At 38.2% G+C, this 21,099-nt stretch overlaps 2 protein-coding genes across 5 annotated transcripts in view; both read right to left on the bottom strand.

The window, feature by feature from the left end:
* LOC122113024 (aldo-keto reductase family 1 member C13-like) overlaps window positions 1–21,099 on the bottom strand; it is a 265,240-nt gene that overhangs the window by 7,111 nt on the left and 237,030 nt on the right. The window contains exons 8-9 of one of the 3 annotated variants that reach the window (XR_006148356.1): window positions 4,255–4,332; window positions 3,485–3,659 (exon numbers count right to left, since the gene is read on the bottom strand). The exons of 1 other annotated variant lie outside the window; for it this stretch is intronic. Coding sequence is in view for 1 of the 2 variants with exons in the window: in XM_042685909.1 (XP_042541843.1) it covers window positions 3,591–3,659; window positions 4,255–4,332 (147 nt within the window). In the remaining variant the exon portion in view is untranslated. Of the gene's footprint in view, window positions 1–3,473; window positions 3,660–4,254; window positions 4,333–21,099 lie in introns of those variants that run through there. One more of the 3 variants, XM_042685909.1, reaches the window with a different exon arrangement.
* On the bottom strand, window positions 10,952–15,455 carry LOC122113035 (prostaglandin-E(2) 9-reductase-like). 2 transcript variants are annotated; one of them, XM_042685923.1, is made up of 5 exons: window positions 15,336–15,455; window positions 13,391–13,558; window positions 12,484–12,600; window positions 12,197–12,243; window positions 11,381–11,467 (listed from the first exon to the last, which is right to left on the bottom strand). In XM_042685923.1, exons 1-4 carry the CDS (start codon window positions 15,417–15,419, stop codon window positions 12,238–12,240), a joined length of 375 nt encoding a protein of 124 aa, XP_042541857.1. In that variant the 5' UTR covers window positions 15,420–15,455; the 3' UTR covers window positions 11,381–11,467; window positions 12,197–12,237. The 2 variants fall into 2 exon arrangements, with proteins under 2 accessions (XP_042541856.1, XP_042541857.1); XM_042685922.1 differs by lacking the exon at window positions 12,197–12,243 and having other exon boundaries at window positions 10,952–11,467.

The following is a 21,099-nucleotide window of genomic DNA, read 5'->3' as shown; positions in this document are numbered from 1 at the left end:
GGCAGTCCAGGGCCAAGGAACCCCAAGACCATCGGGGAGAGGGACTTGTTTTAAATGCAGGCAGGAGGAGCACTTTAAGGGGGACTGTTTACAGCAATCCCCAGCCACCTGACCTGGGGGCAAACCGCCCCCTACACCCTGCCCCAGGGGCAGGGAGGGATACAAGTTTGATTTAGATGGGAAGTCTTTAAACTTGGGGAGGGACATCCTCCAGCCCCATTAACTCAAGGAGAAACCCCCTCTGCTGAGAGTCCCAGGTAGCCTGGTTGCAGGGCGACCCAGGCCTATTGCACTGTCCCCCTGGTGGAACTCTGCCCTAAAGTGAGTGTTCCCATAGGCGGAAAAAGTTTTCACTGCTTAATTGACACTGGGGCAGATCGAACCATACTCGGGGAGAAGGAAGTGCCCTTGGACTGGAAGCTTGCACCTGGGCCCCCGATATTGAGAGTAGGGGGCAACTCCCAGTCCAAAGAGACGGTTGCCCTTATGACATGGACTAGCCCAAATGGAGAACAGGGAAAGATACGCCCTGACTATACCTTGGTTGTGATTGATATTAAAGATTGTTTTTTTTTTCTAACATTTTAAATTTTTCAAAAGGAGCAACTTAATCCAGATTTCAGAACCACTTGGGACAACTAAATCCTAAGCCCCAAGTGAAAGTCAGGTGGAAAGAACCCCCAGACACAACAATGGAGAGGACCTGACCCCGTAGTTACTATGGGCAGGGGATTTGGATGCATTTTCCCCATAGAGGAGTCTCCTCCCATTTGGATCCCTGCCAGGAACCTTAAGTTTTTACCCATCTCCTCTATACAGGAGGATGCCCAAGGATACACTAACCAACAAGGAAAGAAAAGCAAACATGGCTGAGGCTTGTGTTTAAAAGAGAAAAGCCAGAAAGATAACTACTAACCATCCCCAAGGGCAACCAGCCCTTGAGAAGCTCTTGTGTTCTCTAACAATTGCAGATGGCCATAGTCCAGCTGTTGGCTGTCCTGACCCTTCCTGTCCTGGAAATGGCCCTATGGAATCTGCATCAACCTCAACGGGTGACCTGGGCAATGATCAGCGCTGGCAATGCAGAAATCATGAAGAGCACCACAAGAGAAGCTGTCCCTTCGACCTGGTGGCCTGACCTTCATTTTGATCACCACCCTATGTCATTATGTATGGACTGGTTAATAATTAGTTTAATGTTACCTGCTTTAATTGTTCTTTTACTAATTGCTTGTATAGTGACATTGAATCCATACTTATTGTTAAACAACCACCTTTTGTTATGCTTAGATCTTTTCCAACCCCACAGGCAAATAGCTGGATTAGAACAAGCCCCACCTCTGGACTCTGAAGTGGCAAAGACTGCTCCCATCCTTGACTAATGTTAAAGGACTAGTAATGACATTTCCTGGCCTGGTAATGCTTTTGCTGATGGTTTTTTCTATGCCTTCCTTGCATTATACATGCACTGCAAAACTCTTGTGAGCTTAGCCAGCCAGTTACATAAGATCAAGCTCCAAATGAATGAATCCCCCCCCAGAGGAATCGCAGCCAGAGATGAGTAAGAGGGGCTGTCAATCTGACCAACCTAAGACAGGGCCTTCAGCTTCGCTCTGAAGAAGTTCCTGATGACGGGTAAGGCAGACAAGGCAATCCACCCAAGCTAAGACCGGCAGGTTCGCTTCTTTAAACAAAGACGGGAGAGATGATGTTGGGAGCCATTGGGAGCTGACAGTAAAGTTCTTAGGCCATCTTGAGCCCTGTGCTAGCTTAAAGGCACGTACAAGGTGCCCAGAAATTAATTGAACTGCTTCAGATAATTCTAACTGTGGTGGGACTGATGTTTATTACTGTGCTAGGTGGGGATGTGAGGTAACTGGGACGGGCTCTTGAATCATGCACAAAGGCCCTCCCTATCCTAGTCTGGCGAATCTCGGACCCCCAGACTTGCCTCCAACCCCCTGCGTAGCCAATGCTGTCCTTATCAATGTAATCCTGTTAAAACAACCTTTACAGAGGAGGAAAAAGGATAACTAACTGGGAGGTGGGTCTGCCATTAAAACAACAAAAACGGGGGGGGGGGGGGGGGGGAGAGGGAATCTGTGGGGGAACACAGGCAGCAAAGATGGTGCTGAGAGGGAGTTGAGTGGGCAGAGCCCAATTTACCTTACTTTCAGTGCTTAACCAGTCTGTGGAAGCTTAGGTGCATGATAGGGTGTGACCTTGACAGTGATTGGTTGCTCCCCGCAATGCCACCCGCTCTTTTTTGGCTGTAAAAAGGGCTGCTCTCTGTTAATAAATAAGTTTTCTTCCTCCTTCATTTGGCTCCCCACTATGTCTGATTGTCTCCGGGGCTGAAGGAGGCTGGGGAATGGGCCAGTGCCACACTGACCTTTCCTCGGACCCCGTCTGTCTTTCGTGGGACAGATGAAGACCCAACATATCTTGGTGTAGAATAATGGAAGTTTATGTGAGGGAACTCTTTTTTTCTAGGATATATATACCTGAAGACCGCCCATATGGAAGAATTTTGTCTACTATTTGCTCCAAAGAGATTCAGCAAAATATTACTGATTTGGTTGTAGACTCACCAGCATATTATTTTTGATACAGGATTGAGAACATGAATATTTTGTATCAAGCTATCAGTTATTCTAAATGTTAGATATATTTAGTGGCAAATATTAGGGAAGTCTAATATACCTCCGTTAACATTCTAATATTTTTAGAAATTCATACTGCATCAATAAGTATATAAAGACTTAAGGGATATTTTTAATTTTAAATCAAAGTTGTTTGCTTAGGAATAGAAAGATTCAAAAATAAAATTACCTACGGAACCAGACAGAGAAGACTTATTCTTGAAAAATCTGAGGTCAGAAAGCAAAAGGATGCTAAATAATTTTCAGACATTGAGTCAGCTCTGTGTTCTGCTGTAAGTTCCTCAGAATGCATTTCTTCTTTCTTTAGTGTCACTTTAAACAGACGGCTAATATGGACAGCTTTCACAGGTTCCACTTTCTTTTCAATGTAGGTGTACGAATAGCCATGTAAGCCAAGATGAAGACAGAAGCATTGAAAGTCCACGCAAGCCCTTACCAATGTCTATCAAGAGTTCACTGTATCTTTACTATCAGCCCAATCTTTTCAGACAATCTTAGACTTATCCCATTAATTGTGACCCAATATTGTAGCCCAATATTTTACCATTCTTCCAAACTCAAGTGTGCTTAACAAATGCTGCATTCTAGATATATGCCCAGATTCTGTATCCACTAGACACTAATGTGTGCTCTCATTTAAACAAAGACTTAATAGTCAGAGACACCATTGAGAGACTTCTATATTCTCTGAGACAAAGATATTGGTGTTAGAATCTTTCCTTCCAATCAAATGAGATCAACTGAAAATCAAAAATTAAAAAAACCTTATACTAAGAAAGAAATATAAAAATGAAATAAAAAAAGAGGTTATGACATCTCACCTGATTGCAGACAGGTTTGTGCTTGAGTCCTGGCTTGTTCAGGATCCGCTCCAGCTGCCTGTGATTGAAGTTGGACACTCCAATGGATTTGGCCAACCTTGCATCCTTACACTTTTCCATGGCGTGCAGAGCAAGTGGAAGTGAAGACATGCATCAACAGAAATGCGAGATGGAACTGTTCAAAAGAATACAGTCAAGACTGGGAAGGTGGATCAGAGGTAGAGTGCTTGCCTTGCATGCAGGAGGCCCTGGGTTTGATTTTCAGCACCACATAAACAGAAAAAGCCAGACATGGTGCTCAGTGGTAGAGAAACTGAGGTTACCTTGGCTCTGTGTTTGATTTCCCAGTGTTGCCAAAAAATTCAAAATGAAAACAAAACAAAACAAAACCAGAACTCCACTACCTTCACTAGCTAGAAATGATAATTATACTCATTAGAATTGATTTTCAGAGGAGAAACTGATAAAGATATTAACAAAAGATGTAATGGCAACCAGAAAAGGAATTTCTGGGTCCTTATTGTAGAATTGAACACATTACTACATAGGAAGACAAAGATGTCTATTCCTATTGCCTTCGATTCTGCTTCTCTCCATTTTTCTCTATAGTTTTCTATCAATGCATTCATCCACTGCTCCAGCATAACATCCTCATAAACCTAATGAATTTCCACAGCCAACATAATGTACCCCATTCTCTGACCTAGACATACCACCCAGCTCTCCTCTTCTAGCTTCCTCTGTTGCCTTTCTTTCAAATACTCACTCACCTCCCACGTGGCAAAGAAATCCACTGTGTCCAATATTGGCTTCCCATGTTCATCAGTTGGAAAAAGGTCATCCTCTTGCTAGAAAAGAAGCAGGCAACAATGTTGGATAAGAAATTTTCTCATTACCTTGATCATGTAACTGTAACCCCTCTGTACAATATTTTCAAAATAAAAAGCTTATTTTTAAAAAAGAAGTAATTACATCAGCCTCATTAATCACATATTTGTTACCCATGCAATACTTCTCCATGTATGAGAGGGAATGAGTCACTGAACATACAAGAAAGTGAGTAGAACCTCACTCACTCCCCATACTGAGCTCTACCAAGTGGCTTGTGTACTAAGTTCTTAGAAATATTTTTGGGTGAATGAGTTACTCTATTCTCTAATGTTGATTTTGTATACAGTATTATTTTTGGGGAGTTCTGGCCGTGGGGCCTAAACGCTGGGCCTGGGCACTGTCCCTCAGCTCTTCAGCTCAAGGCTAGCGCTCTACCACTCGAGCCACAGCGCTGTACCACTGAACCATCTTCCCAGCCCCTATTTACATCTTTATTTACTTTTGAACATGGACAACAAAATCAAACTCACATTTTCTGGGTCTTTGTGCTAAACAAGAATTTTACATTCTAAGTCCCTTACAACCCATGAAATCTTCATTAATTATTAATATAGTAGACCCCAGAAACAACTCATGTTCATATATTATCTGGAACCTCATGCAGAATTCAGCATATTGAAATAATCTTACTATTTCAATAATTCTATTATTATTAATATAAAGAGGTCACTAAGTAAAAGTCAAAGGGTAAGAATGTAAGAAAACTATAGAAGAAATCTGGTGCAAGCTTCTGTGATTCTTCTTCAGTGAAACAGGCTGAATTCCCTATAATTCTCCCTTCACAAAAATGGGAACTCTGTCTATAATGAAATCTGTTAGTGAACTCTCCAAGATTTTCATATTACATGGAGTCCTCTGATGGGACCTGCCAAATCCATCTCTCAAAAGAAGACAGTACAAAACTGTACTCCTCTTTTGTATATAAGCCATTTAGGAACACTCATCATCGTTATCTTTAAATAGCTGCTAATACATCAAAGTCCCTAGATGCCAACCAGAGCTAGACTGATCATTCAAACATGGCTAGAGAACAATGTGTGATCAAACACATTTTTATGCATCCATGCTTCCTTTTTTTTTTTAACAGGTTAAATGCTGATGGAAAAATGTATTCTCAAATAATCTAGATATACAAGTAGGTGTGAGCATAGCTGGAAGATCTGAGAACCAAGTGAATCCCCAGCACTCATACAAGAAGTAGCTAAGTCTTGATAGCCCAGTTCAACTCCTAATCACTCTACAATTCTTTCCAACATTTCCCCATAGGATAACTTACTTCTTCAGGCGTGTAGGTTCCAAAGCCCAATGTGAGGATGAAGGACCATCATTTAGTTTCACACAATGCTCTTTACAACTCATGGCTGGTCAGTTGTCTGACTAAGCTCATGTTGTTCCTTCTGCTTCCTGCACAGGACACTGAATAACTTACATCCTAGCTCCTGCCTAATGGTAAGTTAGTGTCACTTCCTGTGTAATGACTAACCAATGGTACTACTGGTCTAGAAATTAATATAAAGGGAGAAATGTTTCACAGATAAGAGGAGAGTTGGAATCACTTTATTTTTATGCAAGTTAATTGTTGTTATTTTATTGGCATATAATGAATTGTACATAGTAAAGGATTCCATCATGTAATTTCCATTCATGCATAAACTTCAATAAAACTTTATTAAAATTAATTATGTATATTACTACCTCCATCTAGACCTATTTATCATGGATGTATTTTTCCCTTCTTCAGTCACGTGGGCCACTCTTAATGAGCCCTTGGGCCTATGCAGCTCTATCAGGACACTTCCCTTCCTTTACCTCCAAGTTCACTACTGGACAGAGCCAGCATTTCTCACATACATGGATTGCATCCTTTGCATTGCTAGAAGGAACTTTTGGATTTCTTCTAATTTTTGCTCTATTGTGGTAGAATTAAAATGCATGTTTTTCCATACATTCCTTTAATTTCTACTTTATCACCTTAGAAGAGATGGTTGAGGCGAAACCTGCATGCCCAGGGTCACATTTCCAAATACAAAGGCAGCCACAACCTATGGAATTTGCAGTGGGTGGAGGTACACTGACCAAGATGCACTTGCCTATGAACTGATTTCTGCAGTCCACAACCTCACTGAACATTATCCATAAGTGAACAGAAATGAAAATATCTTAAATTTATTAAATTTTGGAATAGAATGTAATAATAAATGTAACAGAATAATTATTGGGATTCAGATTAGAACTTTTATATTATTAATGGATTATTATAAAAACCAAGTGATTTTAACATAATAGTTAAAAATAATGACTATATTAGTCAATGATGTAATGTCATCACACAATATGTATTATAAATACAGATGTATGATAGCTTAAAATTTATTCTTTTTGAAAGATTAAAGTGTATGATTATTAAATCTACTATATGAGTTTCAATCTTCTCAAAACAATGGTGATCAGTTTCGAATCTGAGAGAAAATGACTGCCATGGTCTCTTGATCCCTGTCTATACAATTTGCCCAAATGTTAATGAAATATTAGCTATCAAGGAGGCTAAAATGCTAAATCTCATGGTTCAATGCTAGTCTAGACAGAAAAGTCTGTGACACACTACCTCTAAAGAACCAGCAAAATTACTCTTTGGAAGCAAAACCGTCAAACTCTTGGGAGATAATTTGGGAGAATATTCTTGTATTCCAAAGAAAAGACAGGACAGTCATCAACCACATCAACTATAAAGTCATGATGACTATAGTTAGAGAAGGAACTTTTGCTAAGGTAAAATACACCCAAGATCAAATAAAATCATCGATAGAAATTTTGAGAAGCTACTACAACAAATATATTTGTATGTGCCAAACACTCTCGAGAATGTACATTAATGACAAGATGCAAACTTGCTCCTCCAGAAATACATATCCCTATGTCTCCAACACTCTTTGCTGTATACATTGACAAACTCTTCTCCTAAGGAATGCTATTTCCCCACTCATTTAATGTTGCTTGGTTTGTAAACTGCATTGTCCATTAGAGCTTGGCAAAAGAATTATGTGCTAATGCTGATCTAAGGCATGAAACAGTTTGGCAATTCTCTTCTTACCTACTTTGGATAGTATTATATGAGAAGAAATCTTTGGTCTAGTTTTCTAGTGAATGACAAACCACATGGAGAATTGCTGAGACCTACCATGCAATAACCAATCAGCATCTTGATACATTAGTCCAATAAATATTAGAGAATTTATTGTAAATACAAGAGAGGTTCCAACATACAAAGGACTTCATTTGGCTAAGGCCAAACAAATTGTCCAACAATGCATTCTCCACCTAAATGGATGTACTCTGTATTCAACCTGTTTGCCTCAGAGGTGGATCATATTGCAACTTGTATAGGTAGAAAAATTTCTCATATTAGAATAGTTGTAGAGCACCTGGCTGATTAAATTCTCTGTACTCTTTCCAGCCCTAAGTCTCTCAAACTGTGCAGTCTCTCCCATTATATACACAGAAATAGGATGTCCAAGAACACCGTAAATCACCCATGTACAGGAAATTCTAGGGAAAACAATTTGGTCCCAAAAATGGCGCTAAGAAGTTCCAAGATAACACCCAAATGAAGAATACTATGACCACAGCACAGCACCCCATCACCTGCACATTCTATGCAAGAGACCTAATGCCCACAGTACCCCTTTATCACCTGTATGTTCTCTTTTATCTCTTTTTCTATGAAACTCTGATCCTGGGTCACAACCCCACGTTGCAGCTGGTAGCGAAGTGCAATCTGAGCTGTACTGCGATTGTGCTTTTTTGCCACAGCCCCAAGAACTGGGTCCTTCAGAAGAAATGGGGCATTGGGGTCTACCCTGGAAGGAAAGACAGAAATGCTGAACTGCAGACGGAGTATTCTATTTGTTTGCAGAGCTCCAATATGCTTGAGGATGCCTGCTCTAGACCAAGTCATCAAATGCAATCTCTTGATCCATCAGCATCGGTCATATGAGGGACCATGTAAGAAATGCAATTCTCCCCGGTTCCTAAACCAGTTCAAAATCAATGCCAGAAAACTAAGCACAAATCAAAATATTTGATTCAGAATAGTGTTTTGGTAAATATTTTATTGGATTACCATTGTTTCGCTTGTTGAGTTCCCAGAGGACTATGGGCAACCAGGACAATGTCCTTGGACTTGCAGAAATCCAATAGTTTGCTCTGGTTGAGATAAGGATGACATTGCACCTGTAGATGGATATGACAGGAATTATATGCAAATTTTATGCACTGATCAAGAGGAAAAATTAAGAGTAAGCAAACCTGAATAAAAATGTGTTATATTCAATTTGAATTGAAATGATCAAAATAATGTAATGTTTACTTTCTAACAAATAAATTTTGCATATCAGTTACCTGGATATGTCTAAAAAAAGTAATCTTCCTAAAGTAGACCACAACATATGCTAAATACCATTTACAGGACAAAGAGGCATGACAAAATCTTTTTGTGGGGCACAAAAGACCTATCTGAAATGTAGACCTGGTATTTGAACAGGGAAAACCTATAGGACAAAAGAACCATTTTGCCAGGCATTCTACTAGTGACACTGGTCAAAGTTTTGTTTTTTGTTTTTCAGAGTGTTTTTCATGAAATTGAGTGCCAGTGGCTAATGCTTATAACCCTATCACTACTGAGGAGGCTGAGTCATGAGAATTGAGGTTCTGAGTCAGCCCAAACAGATCATTCTGCAAGACTCTTATCTCTAATTAACCAGCAAAAATCTGGAGGAGGAGCCATGGCTTAGTTGGCAGAGCATCAACCTTAGCCACAAAACTAAGAGAGAGTGTGAGTCCCTGAGAGTAAGCCATAGTTCTGTCCCATAAAATAGTATATGCACTCAAAGGAATAAAAATGCATTAGCTCAATGGAATAGATCTAAATAAAGAAAGTAAGATGAATCAAAAGTATTCTGCCTTTTGATAAAGACTATTCCTTTAACTCCTTTCTTAGAACACTCTAAACTGAAAGTCAAGATTTGCTCTGTCTTATGGAAATTATTAGAGTTTATTCTGATATGTTGAGTAAATTTTGTTTTTAGTGAAATATCTGCTAAGGAAAATAAACACAGAAGTAAAAACAAAGAAATTTTTCATAAATCCTGTGGCCTATATTTCTTACAGAAATTATGAATGAATATTAAACTACTAGGTGAAATTGTCAAAGGACCTCCTTTATTGACAATTGTCAACATCTAGGCAACCAGTAACTGTCAGTCAGGAAACCATGTCTTTATGAAGGATACATCTAGGTGGGCCTACTTAATGAACAGATCAAATATAGGAAAATTTGAGTACAGACTGGATTTAAATGATGCAAATGAATTGTCGTTCATTTTTAGAATAGAGTCACAGAAATTTAACTGTGTAAGAAAGTATTTTCATTCCAAGAAGAAATCTGCTGAAGTCTCTAAAGGAGAATGTCCAGGTCTACAGTGTTATTGAAGAGAACCAGCAAAATTGCTACAGATGTGGATGACGATATACCTGCATTAATAAGGACAGTGTGGCCATGTGTTGAATAACTGGCAAGAAATTTGGAAAATACGAATACTCCAAGTGCTTGATAAATTTCATTACAAAAATCTTGATAAAACTTGTAATGAAACTGCCTTCACATTCATGTTGGGAAGTCTTAGGATTGTGTCACTGTCCACAAATTTAAATAGTATGACCAGTTTTGTGTTCAAAACACTTTTACGTCACAGGTGTAAGGACTTTAAGCTGTTGAAGACAGTAATATAGAGGCTCAAACCAGGCACAGACTAGATGTGATTTTTAAAAAAAAAGCAGAAAAGCGGAGTTGACTTAGAGGTTTTCTGGCACTGAGTCAGCTCTGTGTTTTACTCTAAGTTTTCATGTATGGATTTCACTAAGATCCCCACCAACAGATATTTGATCTGTGTGATCATTTTGACAGCCCCCACTTTACTCTCCATGCACCTATGTAGTTAGCCAAGAATCCTGAAGCCAGACAAAACAGCACAAACTAACAAAGCATCCACTCCACAGGCCCTTCACATGGATCTCCACACTTCCTTCCTTCTCCCACTGCTCCTTTCCAAGTTGACGATTTTATGGGATTTCCTTGTTTTTTATACACAACACCATCGTCAATCCAATCTCCCCATCATTCATAGGCCAACAATAAGTACTTTGCCTCTGAAGTCTAATGACTGTAGCCCACCTTGATGACTTTTACATCCTCCAGATTCTTCCATTCACTGGACACTATGAATCTCACAATAGACACAAACACAGTTGGCCAACCCCCCTATCCTTGTTCTTAGAATCTTCCATTCCACAAAAGGAAGTTAAACAGGGAAGAAGGTAAAAGTAATAGCTGGCAGAAACACAGCAACAAGTCAGTGAATAAGGGACAGAGAAGAGGAAGCATGAACTCACCTGGTTGCAGACAGGTTTGTACTTGAGCCCTGTTTTGTTCAGGATCCTCTCCAGTTGCCTGCGATTAAAGTTGGACACACCAATGGACTTGGTCAATCCCACATCCTTCCACTTCTCCATGGCCTAAAAAGGAAGGAGTTCTGCGGATCCATCTGTACCATTGGTTGAATCAATATAAATGCAAAATGGAGCTGATGAAGGAAACACTATCAATAAACAATGAACTGACTACATATGATTGTTGGTAGAAGAAAAATGGTCAAGACATTTGGAGAATATATTCACATACAAAGAATTCACATACAAAGAAATAATTGGGTGTGCTCCTTGGAGAAATAGAGACATCACTGCATAAGGAAGCAAGAGATCACTCTTCTTGTCATCAATTCTGTTCAGACATTCATGTCTTTTACTTTCCACTAATGCTTTCTCCCCTATCACTCCTGCAAAACACCATTGTAAATGTCATGATTTTCTAGATTTCAAGGGTACAGATTCCATTCTTGGAGTTGGAGACATGACCTGACTCTCTAAGCATCCTCTCAAGTCTATTCTTCAAGTACTCAGCTCCCATGTGTCACAGAGATCCACTGTGTCAAATATCAATTTTCCATGCTCATCTTTTGGAAAGACATCTTCTCCAGGCTGCAATAGAAGCAGACATTGCATCAACCTCAACAAGCACTGTCATCCTACCCAGAGCCAAAGTCCTTTGTACACTTCAGGAATGAAACAGTAAATGAGCATTAATGAAGGACTCCTCCACTTACTTATGCTTACAAAGGTGCTTGAATGAGAGTAATAAGGAATGTCTTAAGGAGTCTAGGTAGTTGTAATCCCCTATCAAATATAACTATTATTAAATATTGGTTTCCCATCCCAAAGAGATGTCCCTAGGACTTGTGTTACTTCTCTGCTTCACTTTCTCCAGAGAAATACTTCTCTCTCACTGGGAAAATCAACAATTACATGGCCTTGATCTTCTACAATTATGGATTTCAATCTTGATTTAAGGTAATCAGTATTGTTTAGAGATTTGAATACATGTGAGTCAAAGGCAATAAGTAAAGCCAGAAATGAGAGAATGATTCTAATACTGAAAAATGCAATCAAGCTATCAAAGGGTAAGGGTCAGGACACATGAAATATCCAAATATTATTTGCTATTGCGGGCAACGCTGGGACAAAACACAAGCAAGCCTCCAGTAATAAAAATGTAAGGGAAGGAAAAACAGAAATAGCTGAGGGCTCGGAAGGGAGCTTAGTGGTAGAGTGCTTGTCTTGCTTGCAAGAGGCCCTGGGTTCCAATCCTCAGTGCCACATAAGCAGAAAAATCCAGAAGGGGCACGGTGGCTCAAGGGGTAGAGCACTAACCTTGAGATGAAGAGCTGAGGGACAGCACCCAGGCCCAGAATTCAGACCTCATGACGGACAAAAAAGAAAAAAAAATAGCTAAATACTAAATCTAAATGTAGCCATTCCTTCACCTGTCTATTTACGTAATTCAATAAACTCATATGAAATATCCTGGGTCATTCTATCAATTTTTTAACTAAAGCTTACATAAATTGATGATCAAAGTTTCTTCTCACTCATTTATGGAAATAATTATCGTGCCATATGCAGTTACATGCTTCAGTTAGATGATGCAAATAGCCTACCTTCAATGAAGTTGGAAAATGAATAAGGTAGAGATCCACATAATCCAACTGTAGTTTCTTCAGTGATCTTTCCAGACAAGGCCGGACTAGCTCTGGTCGATTGAATGTGCACCAGAGCTGCAAATGTTAAAAAATACAAATTGTGCTGGATTGATGGTTTACCTCAATTGAGAATCTGATTCACCAAATTCAGAGAAGTTTTATACTAGGAAGATATCGGTGTCCATAGGGGAAAATTAATGCCTTTATTCTTAGGTTTCCATGACCTGTCAGGGCCATGTCACTGTTAAAATAATTTGCTGGACAATGGAAGGAAATTACTTGAGATAGCATTTTGTCAATTAATAAAATTATCCAAACTCTGAATCTTATTCCAAAGATATTGCTGAATTACTATTTCTCTAAACATGACATCTCTTCAATTCAGTGGAGACATATGAACATACCTTTATTTCCATCAATGAAAGGAAAGATATTTGAATATTTTAAAATGTACTGGGCAAAAAAACCCACTTTAGCAATGTTTTGTTTAATACCCAGCAAATTCTCATCTGATCTTTTCCAAGAATAAAGGTAAGATTTAATATTCCAAATAGCAAAAATAATGTTTTAGAAAGTTACTCTGGACATGAAGAACATTGTAATTTGACCATAGATCTGAGTGGTTCTATATCACCCGTTAAAACAATGATTCAAGTTGAGACTTTGAATGTTAAAGTGTCTGCGAACCTATCAATTCATTGAGAGTAAGGTAGTAATTATTTGACTCTGTTTTTAATACTAAGCCTTACATGTGAATAACAATAGTAGCACCAAGAATAATTCTTCCAAGTATTGCTCCAATCATGTAATTCTTCCCCAAATCACATTTCAATAAATGTGCATCTTCCTATTGTAGGCAGCATACCTTTGAGGTGAGGAATATGTCTTCTTTCTTCACAGTGCCCTCTTCAATCTTGCTTCGAATAACCTGCCCTAGTTCCTCTTCTACTTCGTACACATACGCAGTGTCAATGTGCCGGAAGCCAGCATCTATAGCTATTTTGGTGGCCTCAATTACATTAATTCTAGGAATCTAGATCAAGAAGGAAAAGTAAGGCAGAAGCTGGAGATAAATGTTGTGAGGTAGCCCATTGGAAACAAAGTAGATAGTTAACACGATTAGAAAGCACTTTGTATTCCAGTGTCATCTTCAGATCACTTAATCATGTAACCGGGTAACACTTCTGTGAACTTAAATCCCATCTTTGCTGTAAGACAAAGGGTTATCCAAACAGCAATTGTGATGGTCACAGAAATAATCACCTTTCCATGAACTCATTTTTATCTGTGTTGGACTTAATTCTGCACTTGGAGGGATCAAGCCAAACCTGTTTTTCTGTGGTAGTCTCTACTTAATAACAGAATTGGGCTTTTTCTCTGAACTTCAAACACAGCCAATGCTAATTAATCAGTGACATTGGAAGATTCCAGAAGCTCTTGTTCCAATGAATTCCTAGAATGATATAGAAAGATTTACAGGACTCAGGATGGAGACAGCACCACCCTGTGGTTTACATAATAATATTTCAACATAGAAGGAACACAGGAAAAATGTGCATAGAAGAAAATACAGAAGATATATGATCCATGCTTAGTTGAGTTCTCATTGGAAAAACATAGAACATAATCGGGAGCACTAAACTGTGACAATGCATGGTCCATGTCTACAGGGAAAGTTCAAGTCATTTCAAAAGATACTTTTTGCCAGTGCTATTTACCTAGTGGCCCTGTCTCTCTTAGAGCACCCCAAAATTCCAATTCTTAACTCCACCTCTGGTTATACAAGCAATAAAAAAGCATACCACCCTTACAGGTCACAAAACAGTAAAATACCAAATTTCCCAGGTGCTATCCAAGGCCAGTGTTCTTGAGATATAGTATAAAAGTTTTGTTAACATTCTTATGTACAATCGTTTTCTCTGTAAAATTGAACAAAGTTCTGGGAGGAAAACAATATATGCTAAAGGTCATAGATTTATAATTAAATAATTAACTCCATCATGTAAGAGATAATTGGTGTAGCCATCAACCCTCAAAACTAAAGCTCTTTGATTTAGAGAGGGGATGGTTGGATTGAGTGCCTCCTCTACCAAAATTGGGTCACAATTTTAAAGTTGAATCATTCAGTAAATGATTTCTTAAAACGCAAACCCAAACACAGATTTTTTAACATTTATTAAAAAAATTTCAGAAACTTTTCAAGCTCAAAACTTTTCTTCTTCCTACACTCCAGATCTAATACTTGTATCTTACGTGTAACAGCACCCGGAGATTCACCAGAGATGAGTATGTGGTGGTGTCCTGCAGTCTTCCCTACCTTTATGTCTTAAAAATTAACAAAGTCCAGGCACAAGAATCAAAGTGGATTGATCTTAGGAAACAAGTTAACTTTTATCACTTTGATTTCTCTGGATCTGGACAAGAAAGCAAGATTTCTATTGTAGGAAATAAGCAAAAACAAGACAAAACAAAACAAAAAAACAATTCTAATGCTATCTGTATCTTTCCAGGCATCAAAGCTGATGCACAGCTTTAGCCTGCTAATTTTTGTTCTTTTTTCCCCACCGAGCTATGAAATCAATGACCAATTAGTACAAAGCACAATGCTCAGAATAAACAGGTTATGACATGATCACACTCTCACAATGTTCTCTCCTGTACATGACAAGCACTAGCTTGGGAAAACTGAGCACTGGTTGACCACCCCAGAGTCATACTAGAAATATGTGACTTTGCAATCCACATTGGCCTCAGGTCTTTCTAAATCTATTTTTCTTTTCAACCTTCAAACCGATCAGCATTCTTATTACCTCTTGGGGTACATAGGTACCGAAGCCCAGTTGTGGGATCGCATGGCCATCATTTAGTCCAACATGCTGATACTTGGAATTCATTGCTGTTGTTCCTCTGGCTGGACAGAGACTGTTCCTTTTGACCTCATGGGTACAAATTTAACAGGAAATCATGACTCCTCATGTCTGTCCAATATTTAATCAAGTGTGAGGAAGTAGAATTAAAGTTGTAGTCTATATTACAAAGAGAACTAAAAACCAGTTCACTCTTTTTTTATAATAAACTATTACACAGTGACATAGAAGCTATTGGTTTTAAGTATTTTTTTCTCCTTAGAATCTTCCATGTATTATGGTGAGTTACTATAATAGATTAATGGGATAATTTCTGAAAATTTGTTGAACTGGGAGCCTTTAGATTCATACTTTACTTCTTATTTAAAATAGGTCCAAGACACTCAACCAGAGACTCAGACATGTTGTTTCAGGTCTAAGTAGACTGGGAGACAGGGCTAGTGATGAGCTTAAAGAGCCAGACAGAAAATATTCAAATCACCAGAAAGCATTGGCAGGCAGTGTCAATATTCAAATATGATCCAGGTAAAGTCAGGAAATATTATAATTTAAGTTTATATTTCATGGGAGGAGATTGGCCAAAACAATACACAACAAAACAGAACATTAATGGATATCATGTGAAGTGGCCTAACAGGATTCCTGGGAGGGTCACCTGCAGCATTATAGTCTTCCTCACTTAAAATCCTCAGCCTCAGAGAGGTAAGGATTTTTCCCCAAGATCATCTTTGTAAGGTGTGATTGATTGTGACTAATATACCTAAACTCTCTAAGACTTACTCTCTTTTTAATCTGTGGAATTAAGATAATAAATGTACTACTTGATAGGCCCCAGGGAAGACTAAATGGGGTAATCTGGAGAAAGGATGATGTGTTCTCAATGAAAGACATCATTACTCCTATATTTTTTCATCATTATAAAGTCACCGAGGGCAAAAATTACATACTTATCATAGATTTATCATTATCATCACATTTCTTATAATTAAAGTTGATTATAAAGACATTGAAGACAAGAAATGTGGGTAGGTAGTTCATGCCATAAGTGTTTAATGAGGTAAATTCTGAGTTTTGATGAAAACAAACTTGAAATGATCACATCTATATTTTTCATAAAAGTAATTCATCTCTTAGCTTGTGTTCATAGCTCTGCATGCTTGCTACTGCATGTATACATATTTTAAAATATTTTTATACCTTTTTTTGTCTTTGTCAGTGATGAGACTTGAGTTTGGCCTGGGCACTGTTCCTCAGCACTTCAGCTCCAGGCTAGTGCTCTACTACTTGAGCCACAGTGCCACTTCTATTATTTGAGTTGTTAATTGGACATAAGCATCTCACAGGGACTTTTCTGCCTGGCTGGCTTTGAACCACGATCCTCAGATCTCAGCCTCCTGAGTAGCTAGGGTTACAGGCGTAAGTCAAAGGTGCCCAGAAGATATCTGATTTTTATCACAAGGTAACATGTGGTGATTCGAGGTTTAAGCTAGGAATTTATTACAAAATAAAATATAATAAAACAAACTTCCCCCCCAAAACCTCTGTTTCGAAGTGTTTCCTCAGTGCCACTAACCTCACTTGATACCAATTAGTTTTATTCGTTATTCTCACACATTAATAAACTCAGCTTTTTCCACCTGTAAAATCTGAATTTGGACTTTGACATTTCTAACTTCACTTGGTTATTATTCTGAACTTGGACACTCTCTACTTTCAGCAGAGAGCTTACTGTTTTCTGAATTTGGATTTAGTCCCATCATTAAACTTTACCTCTAGTGTTCTACCTAACTTGGATATGATGTACCCGAGTCTTCATTTGAACACTTGGCCATGAGTAAGGAGTTTTTCTCCACTCACATGACAACTCAAATCCAATCAATTATCCAAACAGTCTTCAATAATAATCTCTTTTGCCTCTTCAGAGAATTGGTGTTTAAGAAAAACATGAAACTCAATTAAAATCACTGAGTAAGTGACAACATCAAATAACTGTAGATATAAAATATTTCAGCAGATACCCAAGATTAATACAAGAATATCACAAGCGTGAAGAAGCTAATCAAAGAGTAACAGAGGAATTTTGTGAGTGAGCTGAGAAATGGCAAAGATTAATAGAGGCATTCTTGGAATCCACAAACAGACAGCTGAAGGAATCCAGGGGGAGGCCACAAATGGAATGCTGAATGAAGACCAACAGAAGGAAAGGAAGGCCAATGAAATTATAACCAATCAACTATGGAATCTGAGAATGAATACTGAAAACCAAATTAAGGAAGTAAAGCAGTCCATACAAGATCTAAAACAAAGCTCCAACAAAGAATTTGAGGCCATCAAGTCTGACCAATTAAAAAGTAAGGAAAAAAAAACAACATAGAAAGTCTTGATAGGTTAGACCATGCAGAAGATTGAATCTCTGGGATTGAAGACAGCCTAGATATTATCGAGAAAGAACAGACAACTATTCTAGACAAATCCAAGAATTTAGACAAATCCAAGAAATATGATAGATCTATTCAACATGTAGAAGACACCATCAGACAGCCTAATTTGAGACTAATGTGTGTAGAGGAGCACCTAGAGACAGAAGTCAATGGTCTAGGAATTTTATTTAATAGGATCCTAGCAGAGAACTTCCCAAACATGCAAAAAGATAGGCCTATGCAGATATAAGAATCCTTTAGAACCCCAAATTGACCAGACCACGACAGGACTTCCCACCGTCACATTGCAATCTGTACTTGATCAATTCAGACCAAGGAAATGATCCTTAAAGCTGTCAAGGAGAAAAGATTAATCACCTATAAAGAAAAACCAGGGCTGGGAAGGTGGCTCAGTGGTAGAGTGCTTGCCTTGCAAGCATGAGGCCCTGGGTTCAATTCCTCAGCACCATGTAAGCAAAAAGAAAAAAGCCAGAAGTGGTGCTGAGGTTCAAGTGGTAGAGTGATAGCCTTGAGCTGAAGAGCTGAGGTACAACGCCCAGGCCCAGAGTTCAGGCCCCATGACCAGACCCAAAAAAGAAAAAAGAAAAAATTAAAAAAAGAGAAACCAATCAGAATAACTTCAGATTTCTCAGTAGAGACAAAGCAATAAAAGTCTAGAATGGTGTATGCCATGCCCTAAAGACAAACAACTATCAACCAAAAATACTGTACACAGCTAAACTGTCCTTCATAATAGAAGGTCAAATAAAAACCTTCTACAGAAAAGAATGATCTCCACAAAACCAGCCCTACAAAAGATACTTAAAGATGTCCTACACATAGAAAACCAACAAGAGCACAATAAAGGCCAAAAAAACAAACAAACAGCTCCCAGAGAGTCCAAGAATCATAAGAAGAACCAGGTTGACACAGCTCCATGAAGGTGGATAACATGGCAAGAACTACCAAACACCTCTCAGTCTTAACTCTCAATATTAATGGACTTAACTTTCCAATTAACAACATAGACTGTCTAGTTGGATCAAAAAGCAAGATCCTTCTATCTGCTGTCTTCAAGAGGCACACCTTGCCTACAAAAACAAACACATTTTGAAAGTGAAAGGTGGGAATAAAATCGACTGACAAACACCTCTATAAACAGGTGGGAGTTGCAATCCTAATATCAGATAAAATACACTTAAAATATAATTCGCAAGAAGTAAAGAAGATCATTGCATACTAATCAAGGGACCTCTCCCTCAGGAGGATATTACAATTCTAAATATCTATTCACCAAATACAGAACACCTAAATTTATCCAAGACACACTGCTTTTCCTAAAATCACACATAGATCCAAAGACATTAGTTATTAAGGACTTTAACACATCACTATCCCTGCTGCATAGATCAACCCAGCAAAAACTCAACAGAGAACCCTCAGACCTAAACAACTGCATAGATAAACTGGACCTCACAGACATCTACCAAATACTTGTTCTTTCAGCAGCACATGGAACATTCTCAAAAATTAACCGCATTTTAGGTCACAAAGCAAATCTGTCCAAATTTATAAACATTGAAATTATGCCCTGCATACTCTCAGACCACAAGGGAATAAAATTAGAATTCAACACCAAAAGCCACCAAAGAAAATCCTGTAACACATGGAGGCTGAACAACACACTGTTCATCCACCAGTGGGTCATAGAAGAGACTAGAAAGGAAATTCAAATGTTCATGGTATTCAACAAAAATGGACACACGAATTACCAGCTCCTCTGGGACACAGCAAAGGCAGTACTCAGAGGCAAGTTTATAGCTCTGAATTCCTACATCAACAAATTGGAGATATCTGAAACCAACTATTCAATGAGATATCTGAACCTCCTTGAAAAAGAGCAACAAGCTAAACCCCAATCCAGCAGACAGAAAGAAATAATTAAAATTAAATCAGAATTAAATGAATTTAATGCTTGATAAGAAATGTACTCATTATCTTGCCCATGTAATTGTAACCCCTCTGTACAGTATTTTCACAATATAAACAAGAAGAAAAAACTAAATTTAAAATAAATAAAATTAAAAAATCCATAGAAAGAATCAACAAAACAAAGAGTTGGTTTTTAAAAAATTAACAAAATTGATAGACCCTTAGCTAATCTTATTAGAAAAGGAAGAGAGCAGACCCAATAAACTAACTCAGAGATGAGACTGGTAAAATCACCACAGAAAAAAAAAAGATTGAGAACATTATAAGGGAATACATCTCAAACCTTTATGCTAATAAGCTTGAGAATCTAGAACAAAGGGACAAATTTCTAGCAAATATTGACATGTCAAAACTAAATCAAGATTAGTTAAGCCAACTTAACAGACCTATATCAAACATCAAAATAGAACCAGTAATAAGAGACCTCCCACCCAAGAAAAGCCCAGGACCAGATCAATTTACAGCTAAATTCTACAAGGTCTTCAAAGCAGAACACACACCCATACTCCTCCAACTCTTCAATGAAATTGAAAGTTAAAGTTCACTACCAAACTCCTTCTATGAAGCCATCGTAACCCTCATCCCAAAAACCAGGCAGGGACTCATCAAAGAAAGAGAACTATAGACCCATTTCTTTGATGAACATCGATGTAAAACTTCTTAACAAAATTGTGGCCACTCATCAAAAAAAAGTCATACATCATGATCAAACGGAATTCATTTCAGGATGCAAAGTTGGTTCAATATATGCAAATCTATTAATACAATTAAGCACATCAACAAGAGCAAGGATAAAAACTAAATGTTTAGCTCAATAGTTGTAGAAAAAAAGCATTTGATAACATCCAACACTCCTTTATGATGAAAGTTCTGACAAAGTAGGAATCCATGGAACATTCCTCAATATAATAAAGGCTATGTATGACAGCATTATACTTAATGGCAAAAAGCTAAAGCCATTTCCTCTAAATTCAGGAACAAGACAAGGATGTCTACTCTCTTGACTTCTCTTCAATTTAGTATTAGAATGCCTAGCAAGAGCATTAAGATAAGATGCAAACATAAAGGGATCCAAATAGGAAAAGAGGAAGTAAAACTCTCCCTCTTTGCAGATGACAGGATCTTGTATTTAAAGAACCCCATGGACTCCACTCCCAAGTTACTCAAACTGATTTGAAACTTTGGTAAAGTAGCAGGACACAACATTAACCCTCAAAAATCAATGGCTTTCCCATATACCAATAATGAGAAGAGTGCGGCTGAAATCAGGAAAGCAACTACTTGTTTAATAGCCC

The sequence above is a fragment of the Dipodomys spectabilis genome, unplaced genomic scaffold, assembly GCF_019054845.1.
Source record: "Dipodomys spectabilis isolate Male_0828 unplaced genomic scaffold, ASM1905484v1 ptg000096l, whole genome shotgun sequence".
Classification (NCBI taxonomy): Eukaryota; Metazoa; Chordata; class Mammalia; order Rodentia; family Heteromyidae; genus Dipodomys; species Dipodomys spectabilis.
The sequence above is the reverse complement of the archived record's forward strand: the minus strand, read 5'-3'. Positions and strand labels throughout refer to the sequence as shown.